The 17052-nt window shown below is 41.3% G+C and overlaps 1 protein-coding gene across 1 annotated transcript in view; it reads right to left on the reverse strand.

Annotated features, from left to right (window-relative positions):
• LOC126252373 (protein glass-like) overlaps positions 1-17052 on the reverse strand; it is a 99422-nt gene that overhangs the window by 49223 nt on the left and 33147 nt on the right. The window contains exon 3 of the mRNA XM_049953265.1: positions 8011-8287. Coding sequence (XP_049809222.1) covers positions 8011-8287 — 277 coding nt within the window. The remainder of the gene's footprint in view (positions 1-8010; positions 8288-17052) is intronic.

Raw genomic sequence — 17052 nt, forward strand, 5'->3', positions numbered from 1 at the left:
ATACGGCGAAATCAGAGCTCGCACGGAAAGATATAGGTCTTCGTTTCTTCCCCGATCTGTTCGAGAGTGGAAAAGTAGAGAATTGTTGTGAAGGTGGTACGGTGAACCCTCTGCCAGGCACTTAGGGTGATTTACAGAGTATCTATCTAGATGTAGATGCAGAGAGAAACAATTTTTTTTACTTCTTTATATAAAATAAGAAAAGAAACACAAAGAGAGCAGATGAGTTGTACGGACCTTTGTTGTGCAACGAGAATGACAGTTCAGCGAATTTGCATATGACTCTTGCTGGGAAGACAATATACTACGCAAACCTGCAAAGAGCGGAGCGAACGAAATTGCTCTTCTGACAGCCGAGCATATTTTACGCGCAGACAACTTCCATCCACGTCACGTGTCACTTCATCAGCATATTACCCAGCGGGACTGCAGAAGATGCTTTGAATTCCGTCGCCCGGTTGTCGTGCGACGTGAGAACAATAGGTTTTTTCCAAAGAATTCTCTTTACTGGTGAATCTACCTTTGCAAATCTTGAAAGCTGAATGCAAGAAGTTCGTTTTATTGAACGGCTGAGAATGCGCAGTGGCTGGGTCAGGTTGAACATCAGAGGCAATACAGACTGAACTTTCAGTGTGGGGCTATTGAAGACCACGACGTAGCGGAGAAGTGAGACACGTTTTCCCGAACTGAAGCTGTCATTTACATGGAAAAATATGAATAGTGGTCTCGTGATTTGAAGGGTATGACAGACAAGACAAGGAAACAGAAGAACAAAATAAAATAACTTTACTTCACAACTCCTACTAACCATTCACGTTTGCCTTAAATAAATGTAGTTCCTAGTTTTCTACATTAAGAATACATCAAAAGATGGAAGGTTGTAGATATCTGTTCAAGAGGGTGAGGTTCGTTTCTTAAAAGTAGGAGCGAAAATGAGGCAAGTTATCGATTCAACAAAGTTTTTAGAAACTTACGGAGCAGCAGACAGTGAAATTCTTTTGTCATTTACTGCTAAGACTCGCACTTTCAGTTCTCGTTTAATATTTGCTGGTACATCCCCTGGGTTTGTCTCTCGCGCTTATTTTCCAGTGTTTAATTTATATTTTCAAGGCACGATTTTATCTACCTTCCTTTCCACAATTTTATCCTATTTTTAACTGGCTTGAACTTTAATAATTGGAATCTTCGATATAACTTGAAACACCGGTTTCATTTTCACACTTCTTTCTACCACGGATACGGAGTCGTTATGAACGTTTGCGTCCGTTAAGTGAACGTGTATGCAATGTTTCATCAGATATTTGACATCTTTTACGAAGTTACCATGCAGATGGCGGCATTCTGTATGGGAAAGTTATAATAGTACCAGTGAGCGGTCTAGTTATATTTATTAAGTCTTTAGTCTTAGAGTTTTGTCTGACTCCCCGACATATTGTACCGGCGGCCATCTTGCAAACGTTGCTATGGCAGCAGCACACGTCACAAGCAGTGTAACTTCGTGAAAGCTGCTGTATTGATCACCCCAACAGTTTCCGACTAAGCCACCACTCGTAAATACCGTCGCGCGCCAATTCTTCGACTCATCTACGAAACATATCTACCTCTTTGTGCTACGTTCTTTGGGAATGATACGTGCCATTAATATAACAAGGTCAATTTAAAGAAAAATTGTTTCAGACTAACGGAATTCATTCCCACAGTGTCCTTTGAATGAAAATTCTCTCAAACTGGCAAAATCCATTCCTATTGTGGATTTTGTACGAAAATGAAATTCAACAATGCTAAACTTCGCTGGAATTCTTAGTCCGTTCAGCTGTCAAAGTGGAAGATTTCGACAATATCACCCAACACAAAAATTCGAATAACTTTAAATTTGAAACAAGAGTTTTCAGAATGTATGCACATTTTCGCTGGTGGTTCGAAGACCATAGCTCACGGGAAAATTGGACGTGCAGAATATAACCCTGCAGAAAATTTACAGTTGACCATTGTCTGCTTATGAACCAACAACGCGTTATGTGGAAGACATCACAACTAGAAAACCGCAGTTAAATATAACAAATCCAACACCGAACATTATGGTGAATTTAACCGATTCCATGAAGGTAGCGGAGAGTCTCAAAACCCCAAATGGCACTAAAACGCCTCGTCTGTAAATAAAGACATCATTACGAAAATTAAGTAAAAATAAAGAGGATTCCGGGAAACATCAGCATTTCTCATAGCGAAACATCAGCACATGCTCGTTTTAATTTCTGAAGCGAAAAACTGGAAGATGAAATAGAACTCTGCCATGAAAATAATTACAGCGGAGTGCTTTAAGAAATGTCGCCATTATTATCGTTTACTTTTTTGGGTATAATCAGGCAACAAATGACAACGATTAAGTCAATGCAATAAAATAGTGGTAAATTTTCAAGTCATCTGTTCTCCATAGGACTGAAGAAACAATAAATATGCCATTTTTGCAACGAGGGAAGAGATTTAACGTCTCAAATTCATGTACTTGTCACAATAGATCATTTTTTTTGTTTCCTTTGCATTTGTTTCCTCTTGTCACATTACTCATAGTCTGTCTATCGTCCTATGGCAAGTGACCCTCTGTTTCAGAATACTGTATTTTTATTTATTTATTATTCAATTCTCTTTCGTAGAGGTATCATTTGTTAATCATTTATCCCTATGTATATTTTTCGTAAATTGACTGCTTCGCGAGATACATATTAATAATAGTTGCCTGACAAATGCCAATGCTAATAAAAAATTGAAAAACTCATTTCTTCTCATTATTACATATACGATGGGTACTGGTAATTAATGTTGAGGCTCCTCCAATGAAACATGTATTCTTCTGGTATGGAGCTTAAGTAACAACATGAGGAATCCTTCAAAACAACCTCAGAATATACCTCTGCTCCTACATTCGAATATAATGTGAACAAATTATTTATTATATAGGTGTTAGTATATTATTAATTTTGCGTCATTAATGTGACGACTATAGATTAATAGAACGACTGAACAGTTTGAAAACCAAGCAGCATAAGATTACTTACGGAATATCACAGTCTGCTCCTCTGATGTCTTATTTTATACAGAACGTCTTTTAGTCGCCATAGCTGAAGTTCAGTCCCACGTTAAGTACACATTTAGTTTCATGGTATCATCAGACATTTATAAATAAGATCAGTGTGCTCTCTACGTTTATAAATAAGGCGCTAATAGCCCAAAACCATTGGGTCTGAGTACTAGTTTTTTATTCGAAAATGGTTACCGTTCGTGCAAACTGTCATCTGCAATAGTTAAAACTTTGACATTTACTTCATCGGTGTACACTGCGTCTGTAGACCAAATGTGCCCCCCCCCCCCATATATAATTTTATCATCTTAAAGAGCCCGCCACCAATAGCAGCAATAAATCCAGTCAGGGTACACTCTCTTTGCTTGCCACACAACCTGCAATTGAGCAACGCGTGGAAGCAATGGTAATCACAGACCTTTCCTCTTTTCTTCTTGATTTTTCCAATATCAGTCTAGACAACTAAAGGGGTGTTACATCGAGCCACACTACCAACAATTTATTTATACCTTCTCTGCTCTGTTAGACAAAATGTTAAATTGCGAAATGATATAGGGCATTCTTACGAACACAATTTTGATACTTATATTGTTTGAACACTCTTTTCATTTTTACAAAATTTGAGCTCCCCTTTATTTTAGTTTACTGCATATATTCAACTCACACAACTCACGATTTTCGCTGAGTAATTCTCTATTTATACTGAAATGATATTTTCACAAACGATTATTTTAATGTGGTCCCTATTAATTCGCAGTTTTGTCTACTGCAAACCGCACTAAATTTCTCGTCATTTTTACAACGGCTTTCTATAATGAAATTAAAATTAAATTTTTTATTTGTCACTAATAACTTGAGACAGGCTACTTTACTTATTAATGAATGAACGTTATTCGAGTAGCAAAGATATCTTGTAAGTTGAATGGTCAGAATCAGTTATGTGCATCGTGTTTACGGGTTCAAATGGTTCAAATGGCTCTGAGCACTATGGGACTTAACAGCTATGGTCATCAGTCCCCTAGAACTTAGAACTACTTAAACCTAACTAACCTAAGGACATCACACAACACCCAGTCATCACGAGGCAGAGAAAATCCCTGACCCCGCCGGGAATCGAAAACGGGAACCCAGGCGCGGGAAGCGAGAACGCTATCGCACGACCATGAGCTGCGGACCGTGTTTACGGGACATTGTGATATATTCTTGAATGGTTCTTGAGGAGAGAAAGCCGATTATCGAATAAAAAATACAGGATGATATTTATAAACAGAGTGCCACTGCTCACATCTTCGTAACAAAAGAACGTTTGTTTCATACGTATTTTCTTTTGATTGTGGACGGAAGGTTATTTCGGCTCGTCGTGATAATTTTTTTTTTCCTTTGTTGAATTTCAATTCCGCCCGAAGGGGGCGGGCTGGCAGCAGCTTAGTATGCCGCTCTTCAGCCTACAGACTTTGTTAGAAAGATGAAGAGAATAAATAATAAAAATAGGCGATAAAATCGGAGACCTAAAGAGTAACATGGCGAAAAGAAATCGTGGAACTTAAAACAAAGAACAGAGGGAGGATGACACTAAGAAAATACATACAAAGCAGACAGGTAAAACAATAGACAGACAATTAAAAAAAACACGGCGACAGTCTGGTTTCTGTTCGCAAAAGACATAAAATTCACACCCAGCGACAGCATGGTTTCTGTTCGCAACACGAGAAAGACGAACAACACTGAACAGTCACTGGAACACTGCACTAAAAAGTTGGCAAATGTGACATACCACAGCCGAGAGCAGGTGGGGGGGAAACTGGACAGATGATGGGAAAATAAAAAAGGGGGGGGGGACGTCGTGATAAATGGCATGCACGGTATACTACGTTAGAGGATTCTGTGGTACAGCGGGAAGATACCTTTTCATGTATATTTCATTTCGTTAACTTTGCCTAAGTGTCTGAAGATGACCGCCTAAAAAGCTTCGAAATCGATTCCAAATAAAGTACCCTACTCTATGTGAAAATTGCAACACCCAGGAGGAATGGTCTGAATCACTCCATAATCGAAGGATATGATGAACAGGGGAACCATAACAAGTGATTAAGACTGTAGAGAGATGGCGTGCAAGTAGGCGCAGCGGCGCTTTCTTTAGGTTTGTTTATAAATAAATAAATCTTCCGCTACCAGTCACGATTTTCTTTATTTTACTATTCACACGACGCGTTTCGAGAAATGATTCCCATTTTCAAGTGCCTTTTTATGATGTGTGTTAAGCCATTTCTTTTGATGTTGTCAGTGTGTGTGAGTCTGCTTCATTTTGTTGACTTTTACTGTAATACATAAGAAACGCGATTTTTAGTTGGGTATCAATTCTTTCTGTGAGGTTAGTGGCTAAAGTTTGAGAACAATTTGTACTTACAATTTTCTAATGGTCCATTTGTGTAGAGAGTCACACACACTTAACATCACACACAACTTGTACATTTTACACATCGAAAATATCTTATATAAACAAAACAGTTACAAAGATCTTCTTATAGGTAGTTCACAGAGATAACATTATAGGTCTTCCACAGATTATGATATGCTTTTGTACAGAGGTTAATTTATCTTTACAATTTGGCTCATGAATTACTTATACTGATTTTACAATTGTGCTTATTTCTATGTTTTACTATTTCTTCAGATGTTTCGATAATATACTTAAATAAGTATAGTAAAACATAGAAATAAGCGCAATTGTAAAATCAGTATAAGTAATTCATGAGCCAAATTGTAAAGATAAATTAACCTCTGTACAAAAGCATATCATAATCTGTGGAAGACCTATAATGTTATCTCTGTGAACTACCTATAAGAAGATCTTTGTAACTGTTTTGTTTATATAAGATATTTTCGATGTGTAAAATGTACAAGTTGTGTGTGATGTTAAGTGTGTGTGACTCTCTACACAAATGGACCATTAGAAAATTGTAAGTACAAATTGTTCTCAAACTTTAGCCACTAACCTCACAGAAAGAATTGATACCCAACTAAAAATCGCGTTTCTTATGTATTACAGTAAAAGTCAACAAAATGAAGCAGACTCACACACACTGACAACATCAAAAGAAATGGCTTAACACACATCATAAAAACGCACTTGAAAGTGGGAATCATTTCTCGAAACGCGTCGTGTGAATAGTAAAATAAAGAAAATCGTGACTGGTAGCGGAAGATTTATTTATTTATAAACAAACCTATTGTATCTACAGTCGCAGGCTTTCAAAAACCATTTATAATGGATCAAATCAGGCGCTTTCTTTTGTGTGACCAGCCAGGTCAGCGTTACGCCAAGCTCATTCGGTGTAGAGCCATCAAACCAAGTGAAAACGTCCAAGCATGTGCCGGAGTGCCTTCTACATCTACATCTACATCTACATGATTACTCTGCAATTCACATTTAAGTGCTTGGCAGAGGGTTCATCGAACCACAATCATACTATCTCTACCATTCCACTCCCGAACAGCGCGCTGGAAAAATGAACACCTAAACCTTTCTGTTCGAGCTCTGATTTCTCATATTTTATTTTGATGATCATTCCTACCTATGTAGGTTGAGCTCAACAAAATATTTTCGCATTCGGAAGAGAAAGTTGGTGACTGAATTTTCGTAAATACCAAAGGGTGCAGTATCTGCATGTGGTTGAGTTCGAACGAGGCAGAATGACTGGTCCCCGGGAAACGGGTTTTTCGTACCGTGACAGTGTTGTTCTAACGCGGCACGCTGGTGCAACCGTGACGCATGTGTGGAATCAGTGGTTAGGAAGAGGTGATAGACAGCGATGGGCAGGTACTGGACAACGTAACGTGATCACCGCGATGGATGACCGCCGCTTCGACCGCGCAATCGTAAACAACAAAACAGCTACGTCCAGAATATTAGCCTAACGTTGGCGCACTGAAACACGTATCGACATGTCTGCGTTGATGGTTCAACGCCGTATGTTGAGGCTGGTGTTGAGACAAACAAGCCACTGCGTCGGCTTCCAAAGAACAAAAACCGGTAACCCTTCAGGCGATCCTGGGCACGTCAATGCCATCGCTGGCGTGCTAAGTGTCAAACTGTATTGCTTTTGAACGAATACTCTTCAACTTATCTTACATTGGTAACTACATACTTACTAGACGCTGCCGTGGAGAACACAGTCGGACAGGCTGCTTTTTGAGCGGCATAGCGGACACAAGCCAAGTTGATGGTTTCGGATTCCTTTGGCTAAAACACGCGAACTCTCCTCCTCTGTATTGAGGACAATCTGAACAGCATCTGCTACATTGGGGACGTTTTAAAGGCCGAGACACTACTCCTCCACACGGCATATTCCAGCAGGACAATGTCTGGCCGCATAACTCAAGGAATGTGCAAACCTTCTTAGAAAAACGACTGGTACAGCTACTTCCCTGGGCTGCGCGTTCGCCTGACATGTCGCCCATCAAACATGTGTGCAGTATGATTGATCAGTAATCTCTTCGTTTTAGTCCTCCTACAAACACTGCCGTTGGAACGTGGATGGACCTACAAACTGCGTGCCAGTGCGTTCCTCAGCAGCACATCCAGCCATTCTTTGATTCCGTGCCACGATCTCTAGCGGCTCTGACTGCATTATGTGCCGACTTCATTCCATACCGAATTGTCATCCTAAAGTGCACGTATAGTTCTGCAATTCTGATCATTTGTGCATTCACAAGTACGTGATCTGTGAAATAAATTCTATTTTAATCATTGTCTCCTTCTTGGTGTTCCAGTTTTCACCAGCAGTGATGTGAACGACCAACACAACTGAACTAAATGAAAACATGCCGTGTGCTCCTAAATAAATGTAATTTCACTGTATACCCCCTTCATTAGCTGTCATGTAAGCAACACAGCTAGGTAGTGTTTGCACACGAGGCTGCGGTCTCACCTGTGAACAGCCCATGTTGTCGGGCGGCGGGTAGCCGTGCATGGTCATGTTCATGGAGACGTTGACGCTCATGCTGGGGAACATGTTGTGCTGCTGCGGCGCCGGCGTGGCCTGGCAGAAGCCGTTCTGCTCGCAGAACTGAGAGCCGCCGTAGCCGCCGCCGGGCGACAGCATCTGGCGGCAGGAAAAGCTTGCATCGGACGGTGAAAACAGGCAGCACCTGTCAAACGCTTCCTGAGGACAGAGCACACGGCGCGCGCCTCTCGTTACTGTCTCGCTGCAACAACAGGAAGAACTCACATCTAGCACTCACTGATTCACACATTAAAATTTTAAAAATAGGTGACGCTCGTAATGAGGTCGGGGTCATCTTATTACGAGCAGCTTAGAAACAAACTTTTCACTACTGACAGAAAATACTTAACCACCAAAGGCAGCTACGGTGACTCAAACATAACTGCTGAGTTATCCTTCTCGTGCGTGATGGTAATTCAAATCAGCTGCGTCAGTTAACTAATATACATTAATGTGCCTGTTTATGGTACAAGCAGGCTTTCAATAACTACGGGAGAGTGTTGTACCTAGTAGATAGAGTATATAAGAAAACACGATGTTTTTTGGTCGATATATCAGTCTAGTGACTAATTTTAGAACCACAAGAAAGAAAGCGCACATGGGACCACCATAAGAGGTTTCCACATTTTGTTAAACATGAGATTGTTCGTTGTGCAGAATTTCTAAAATTTAGCTTTCTACACATTTAATTGCTGTACAATATAGTAAGTGGACTAGTACGTGAATAAGTGTAAAAAAATCGAATTTTTAATTTTTGTCTTAAGAAATTCTCTAGTTTTCTGAACAAAAAATAGTTTATTCCGAGGAGACTGTACTGAAGAAAGCCCCAAAATTAAAGGAATTTAAAAGTTTTTGCACCCTACGACAGCCCCATGTCGCGCTGACTGCTCTGCTACAAAAAAAATTTTGTTCTCACTTGCTTGTTTTTTACGACTTTTTAGTCTCTAATGTCTTAGTGACACAAGATTATTCAAGAAGTAATTACACGGTAGGACTCAAAAGCCAAATGAGAACACCGAGCGAGGTGGCGCAGTGGTTAGCACACTGGACTCGCATTCGAGAGGACGACGGTTCAATCCCGCGTCAGGCCATCCTGATTAAAGTTTTCCGTGATTTCCCTAAATCGCTTGGCCGACTCCCCCCCCCCCCCCCCCCCCCCCCGCTTCCCTAATCCGATGAGACCGATGACCTCGCCGTTTCGTCACTTCCCCCAAATCAACTCAACCCAAATCAGAACTCGGATAACTGTTTATGGGAACGCACACATAAAACTGTTCTGGTAGGACTAAGTAATTTGGAAGTAGATGAGCTGGATGCTCTGCTATGTTTCAGTGATGATCAGTGTCAACGTTTAAGGTTATGGAACTGATGGGAGTGCTTGGTGGACTAAATATGCAAGGAACTTCAATTGCCATTGACCGCTGAAGACTCTTAAAAGCAGAGAAATTAGAGTTGGAAGCCATCGGAGAAGCAAGAATAAGAAGAACATCAGTAACAAGATGAATATAGACCCCGAGTGCGTTATTGTTGTGTTGAAAAGGCAGAGAAACAAGCTCTAACTTGTATTCCTGGAAGTTCACTTTTTCTATGTACTCGTAAACAATGGTGAAAAACTACTAAAGAGTGAGGGCTGAAATTTTGTATACTGTTTTAAAACACTTAACTAAAAGCAGACTATTCTTATGACTTAAACTTGAAGATTAAAGACTATGAGCTAATTACTGAAATTTTGGTAATCATCATTAAAAATTTGTTTGAACCATAATGTATGACAGCAACATATTTTTAAAAGTCTGTTTTAAACATAATAGTGTAAACAACTTACAGAAAAAAGTCGAGCTTCTACTTAGTTTTTATTCCTAGATTTCTGCGTCTGTGCTGTACATAAATAATTAACATGTTTTATTTCACTTGCAGCATAAAATACACTCCTGGAAATTGAAATAAGAACACCGTGAATTCATTGTCCCAGGAAGGGGAAACTTTATTGACACATTCCTGGGGTCAGATACATCACATGATCACACTGACAGAACCACAGGCACATAGACACAGGCAACAGAGCATGCACAATGTCGGCACTAGTACAGTGTATATCCACCTTTCGCAGCAATGCAGGCTGCTATTCTCCCATGGAGACGATCGTAGAGATGCTGGATGTAGTCCTGTGGAACGGCTTGCCATGCCATTTCCACCTGGCGCCTCAGTTGGACCAGCGTTCGTGCTGGACGTGCAGACCGCGTGAGACGACGCTTCATCCAGTCCCAAACATGCTCAATGGGGGACAGATCCGGAGATCTTGCTGGCCAGGGTAGTTGACGTACACCTTCTTGAGCACGTTGGGTGGCACGGGATACATGCGGACGTGCATTGTCCTGTTGGAACAGCAAGTTCCCTTGCCGGTCTAGGAATGGTAGAACGATGGGTTCGATGACGGTTTGGATGTACCGTGCACTATTCAGTGTCCCCTCGACGATCACCTGTGGTGTACGGCCAGTGTAGGAGGTCGCTCCCCACACCATGATGCCGGGTGTTGGCCCTGTGTGCCTCGGTCGTATGCAGTCCTGATTGTGGCGCTCACCTGCACGGCGCCAAACACGCATACGACCATCATTGGCACCAAGGCAGAAGCGACTCTCATCGCTGAAGACGACACATCTCCATTCGTCCCTCCATTCACGCCTGTCGCGACACCACTGGAGGCGGGCTGCACGATGTTGGGGCGTGAGCGGAAGACGGCCTAACGGTGTGCGGGACCGTAGCCCAGCTTCATGGAGACGGTTGCGAATGGTCCTCGCCGGGAAGTGGCGGTGCGGTCCCCTACGGCACTGCGTAGGATCCTACGGTCTTGGCGTGCATCCGTGCGTCGCTGCGGTCCGGTCCCATGTCGACGGGCACGTGCACCTTCCACCGACCACTGGCGACAACATCGATGTACTGTGGAGACCTCACGCCCCACGTGTTGAGCAATTCGGCGGTACGTCCACCCGGCCTCCCGCATGCCCACTATACGCCCTCGCTCAAAGTCCGTCAACTGCACATACGGTTCACGTCCACGCTGTCGCGGCATGCTACCAGTGTTAAAGACTGCGATGGAGCTCCGTATGCCACGGCAAACTGGCTGACACTGACGGCGGCGATGCACAAATGCTGCGCAGCTAGCGCCATTCGACGGCCAACACCGCGGTTCCTGGTGTGTCCGCTGTGCCGTGCGTGTGATCGTTGCTTGTACAGCCCTCTCGCAGTGTCCGGAGCAAGTATGGTGGGTCTGACACACCGGTGTCAATGTGTTCTTTTTTCCATTTCCAGGAGTGTATAATTCAGAAAAATGTGTGGGACCAAAAGCTGTGGGTCATACATCAAATTGTTCACAAAAGGTCTCTTAAAAGACGGTAAGCATTACACAGGCTTACGAATCTTATTCTTTGAACTACATTATCCGTGAAACTGACAAATTTTTCAAGAACCAGTCCCCTTAAAGCTACTTGGAATACATTCATAACTCTTCAGGTACAAAATTTTATGTTGACTAAGCTGCTGTAAGTTATTAGAAGTAATTACTTAACACATGGACAGTTACGCCATACTTTGTGTCTAGCAACCCTTGTGCCTGCGGACAGAAAAAAGTCTTTTACCACGGAACATGTGAAGCTTGCAAAAGTAGTGCGTTTCTTTAATGTCTCAACAATTTCATCTTTTTTAAAATGTAAATTTTATGTCAGTTTACCATAGTTTCCATTTCAAAAAGTACTAAAATTCTGACTGATAATTGGTGTGTAGTAGAGCAGCAATGTAACACATAGACTACAAAACCTAGTACTGACTATATTTTCTCGATTACAACGCTTTTAAATTTCAATCGAATGTTCGTCCCTGGGTACATAACCATTTTGTACTTCGGTAAATGTTTTCCCATTAAAATAAAAGACATGAATTTTCCGGAGTAATATTTGTTATCCCCGAGTACGACTGCAGAACAAAAGGGAATGCCACCATTAGAAAATACATTAAACTTCTGTTATAAGGCCGGCTAGAGGCGAAAGTCTGAAAAGTGTATCTTCAAGCTGTGGGACACGACGTACTAAAACTATGTCATTAATAACTCCAGAAAATTTGTATGTTACTTCGCAAGAGCAATTAATGCAAGAAAATATGGATATACCTCTATGGATTGGAAAGTAAACAAATGCACAATAACGTGCATTTCAACGAAAATACTTGCTTAAATTTTTATGCTATTTGTGAATATTTGTAACAATAGAAAAAGGATATTGACAGTAAGATTTATATAACAAACGCACAAATAAATTATACCAGTGTTCCAATTAATCACAGATATCATAACAACCGCAAAACCGAAGTTGCAAGTTAAGCCATGCTGCTCCTAGTGCTTCCCAGTATTGTTAAAAACTGAGTAGTATGTGAGTCACACAGTGAACAAGGTTATCGATGTTCTGTATCGAACTGTTACGGTAGCATCGGGCCTTTTGCTTCCTCGAGCTATTACACAGATCATTTTCCCGTCAGTTACCATCTGAAGAGACTTTAGCGTATGGCAGCAATTGAATGGGACCTTTTGGTATTCTACAGCTACATCTGTATTTAAATACACACTCGAAAACTACCGTGTAGTGTATGGCGGGAGTACCATGCGTAACTGCTAGTCATTTTCTTTCCTATTCCATTCGAAAATGGCACGATGGAAATTGTCTGTATGCCTCCGTACGACCCCTAATTCCTCTTATCTTGCCTTCGAGTTCTTACGCGAAATGTGCGCTGCAGCCAGCAGAATCATTCTTCAGTCAGCTGCAAATGCCTGTTCTCAAAATTTTCTCAACAGTTGTTCAAGAACGTATTCTTGCAACTTGGCTATTCACATCAATAAAATCTTTCTGGCAGAAGACGGAAGCAGTTCCATATTCTCCTGGGTTCTGCCGAACAGAGCAAAACAATCTAAGAACACCAAGAAACAATTTTCTGTTGGCCACGACAAGAAAGACGCTGGGCAGGCAAAAGGCTGACTGGACGCGGCGGAAGGACCATACAAAGCATTGCGAACGCCTCACCAGACAAACATTCTGTAAGCTTTTAATTTGCAGGAAACTGCATGAACCCTCTATTGTGGTCCATTTTCTCAAATTTAATATAAATTCTATTTGCGCAGTAGAATTTACCACTGTGCACTTCATTTTATTTGCTCCGTGTGTTTTACGCTTTTTGTTATTATAATACGCACATCTGACGACGAATAAAAGTATAATATCATAATACTATCTTGTAATTCTTTAAATCTTATGTTCTATATGCAAAAATAAAAATGTCGGAGTCATGCCAAGAGTTCACCGAAGTTGCAGCTTCAAAAATACAGGGATCTCAAAATAAAAGTGATTCGAAAAGTATTTTCCGCATGTCGTAGCAAAAAAAACACGGAAATCTACATCATCTACATGACTACTCTGCAATTCACATTTAAGTGCTTGGCAGAGGGTTCGTCGAACCACAATCATACTATCTCTCTACCATTCCACTCCCGAACAGCGCGCGGGAAAAACGAACACCTAAACCTTTCTGTTGGAGCTCTGATTTCTCTTATTTTATTTTGATGATCATTCCTACCTATGTAGGTTGGGCTCAACAAAATATTTTCGCATTCGGAAGAGAAAGTTGGTGACTGAAATTTCGTAAATAGATCTCGCCGCGACCAAAAACGTCTTTGCTGTAATGACTTCCATCCCAATTCGCGTATCATATATGCCACACTCTCTCCCTTACTACAATACAAAACGAGCTGCCCTTTTTTGCACCCTTTCGATGTCCTCCGTCAATCCCACCTGGTAAGGATCCCACACCGCGCAGCAATATTCTAACAGAGGACGAACGAGTGTAGTGTAAGCTGTCTCTTTAGTGGACTTGTTGCATCTTCTAAGTGTACTGCCAATGAAACGCAACCTTTGGCTCGCCTTCCCCACAATATTATCTATGTGGTCTTTCCAACTGAAGTTGTTCGTAATTTTAACACCCAGGTACTTAGTTGAATTGACAGCCTTGAGAATTGTACTGTTTATCGAGTAATCGAATTCCAACGGATTTCTTTCGGAACTCATGTGGGTCACCTCACACTTTTCGTTATTTAGTGTCAACTTCCACCTGCCACACCATACAGAAATCTTTTCTAAATCACTTTGCAACTGATACTGGTCTTCGGATGACCTTACTAGACGGTAAATTACAGCATCATCTGCGAACAACCTAAGAGAACTGCTCAGATTGTCACCCAGGTCATTTATATAGATCAGGAACAGTAGAGGTCCCAGGACGCTTCCCTGGGGAAGAAATCGAGATAACCATTGCTTAGAATCACAACACCTCGGACACCACATGTAGGGGATACTTATTTCTCAACAAAACCGTAAAAATCTTCCGGGGCGGCTCCATTTAGCAAACCTTACTAGTACACCCGTAATGCAATCATTCGCTACGTCAGTTCGCCATATTTTCTTCCAACATGTTTCTATCGACTAATGCCGACACCATTCATGTAATTTGCCATTAATTACTGAAAAGCCCGATGCCGAGCATATCGTTTATCATTATTTCGTAAGATGTCATGGGGTGATCTGAATTTTTCCTTCCTGCTGGTGGTCTGTGATTAATTTTTATTTAATGTTACGTTATTTATAACATCATGTGCAGTACCACACTCCCATGGAATTCCTTCCCTTAGGAGGATTAAGAAGTAAATGAGTACGTCCTACCTCAGAAGTGGCCTCCAATAGAAATGTTTCGAGAGTCCAAATTCTTCATTTCACGCTCGGGAATATCATCGCTTCTATTGTCGTTTTTACATACTTATTTCACTACACCTCTTGTTTAAAAGAGCTTAAATAGGTCAGCCATGGGCTAGGGTTGGCGTCTTTCACTACTAATCAGAACGTCCCGGCTTCCCAACTCCCCGCTGATTAAATTGTAAATCAAAATCATCAGCAATGGTGGCCGAAGATTTCCAGCGTAAAGAGTCACCATCGTTCTGAAAATGGCCTTGACAATGAGGACGGAGCAGCGGACAGAGATTCAGTGCACTGTATTGCCCTTGACGTGGGAATCTGCCCCTAAAAGAAGGAAGAATCACCAATGACCAATGGAATGAGGATGTAGAGCGCAATTGCAACCACTGAATTAAAGGCACATAATGTGTATACACAGGACACGTGCCTGTAATTGAAAAAGTGTCATGATGATCTATTCATCCGCAAAAGATTCCTGACTAGTCCTCCGTTCGGATCTCCGGGAGTGGACTGCCAAAGGGGAGGTGACCATGAGAGAAGGACAAAATAAGCAACGAAAGCATAACGTTCTACGAGTCGGGGCATGGAATGTCAGAAAGAAATCTCAAAAGGGAAATGCTAAGACTCAGTGTAGATACGGTAGGGTCACTGAAGTGAAATTAAATGGAGACAAGGATTTCTAGTCAGATGAATATAGGCTAATATCAACAGCAGCGAAAAATTGTGTAACGGGAGTAGTTATGAATGAGAACGAAGGCCAAAGAGTTACTGTGAACAATTCAATGATATGTTTGTTCCCATCATAACTGACAGCAAACCATCACCGGCAACAATAGCTCAGGTATACATGCCACCGTCGCAAGCAGACGGTGAAGAGATAGAGAATGTATATGAGTCTATTGAACGGGAAATTAAGTGCGTAACGGGAGATAAAAATCTAATAGTTATGGAGAACTGGAAAGAGGTTTCAAGGGAAGGATTAAAAGCAATGGTTACGGAAGAAAATAGACTTGATAGTAGGAACGAGAAAAGAAAGAGACTAAATCAGTTCCATAACAAATACTTCGTTACTTAATCGCAAGAGGAAGAGATATATCTGGAAAAGGCCGAAATATAAGGGAAAATTTCAGTTAGGATACATCGCGGTCAGAGATTTCGGAATCAGATGTATTGTGAGGGGTACCCAGGTGCAAATATAGACTCACATCACAATTTAGTAATTATGAAGAGTAGGCTTAAGTTTAAGAACTACTCAGCAAGAATAAATGTTCAGGGAAATTCAGGAATACAGAACTACGAGCCGCTTAGGACTGAAATACATAGGAATTGTAGGGAAGCTAAGGCTAAGCGCCTGCATTAAAGATGTGAAGAAATCGCAAATGAATGCTTGTTGGAAGGACTGACTCAGCACATAGAAAAGTCAAAACAAACCTCGGTGAAATTAAAAGCAAAGATAGTAACCCAAGGAGCACAACGGGAATTCCAGTGTCAAATGCAGAAGAGAGAGCGGGAAGGTGGGAAGAGTAAACTGAAGACCTCTATGAGCGAAAGAACTTGACTTATGACGAGACAGAAGGAATAACAGGAGTCGACAGCGAGGAGATAGGTGATCCAGTATTAAAACCAGAATTTTACAGTGCTTTGACTGACTTAAGACCAAATAAGGCAGAATGGATGGATAACACCCGATCGGAATTTCTAAAGTCACTGGGAGCAGTGGCAACAAAACGACTGTTCACGTTGGTGTGCAGACTGTAAGAGACTGGAGATCTACCAACAGGCTTTCAGAAAAACATAATCCACACAATTTCGAAGCTCGCAAAAGGCAAAAAGTGCGAAAATTATCGCACTATAAACCTAACAGCTCATGCATCAAAGTTTATGACAAGAATAATATACAGAAGAATCGATGTGTCATATGACAATCAGTTTGTTTTTAAGGAAGTTAAAGGCACCAGAGAGGCATTACTTACATTGCGGTTGATAATGGAAGCAAGACTAAAGAAAACTCAAGACACGTTCATAGGATTTGTCGACCTGGAAAAAGCGTTCGACAGCCTAAAATGGTGTAAGATGTTCTAAATTATGAGAAAAATAGAGGTAAGCTATATGGGAAGAAGGGCAATATGCAATATGTATAAGAGCCAAGAGGGAACAATACGACTGGATGACCAAGAATAAA

This window comes from Schistocerca nitens, chromosome 4 (genome assembly GCF_023898315.1).
Source record: "Schistocerca nitens isolate TAMUIC-IGC-003100 chromosome 4, iqSchNite1.1, whole genome shotgun sequence".
Taxonomy (NCBI): Eukaryota; Metazoa; Arthropoda; class Insecta; order Orthoptera; family Acrididae; genus Schistocerca; species Schistocerca nitens.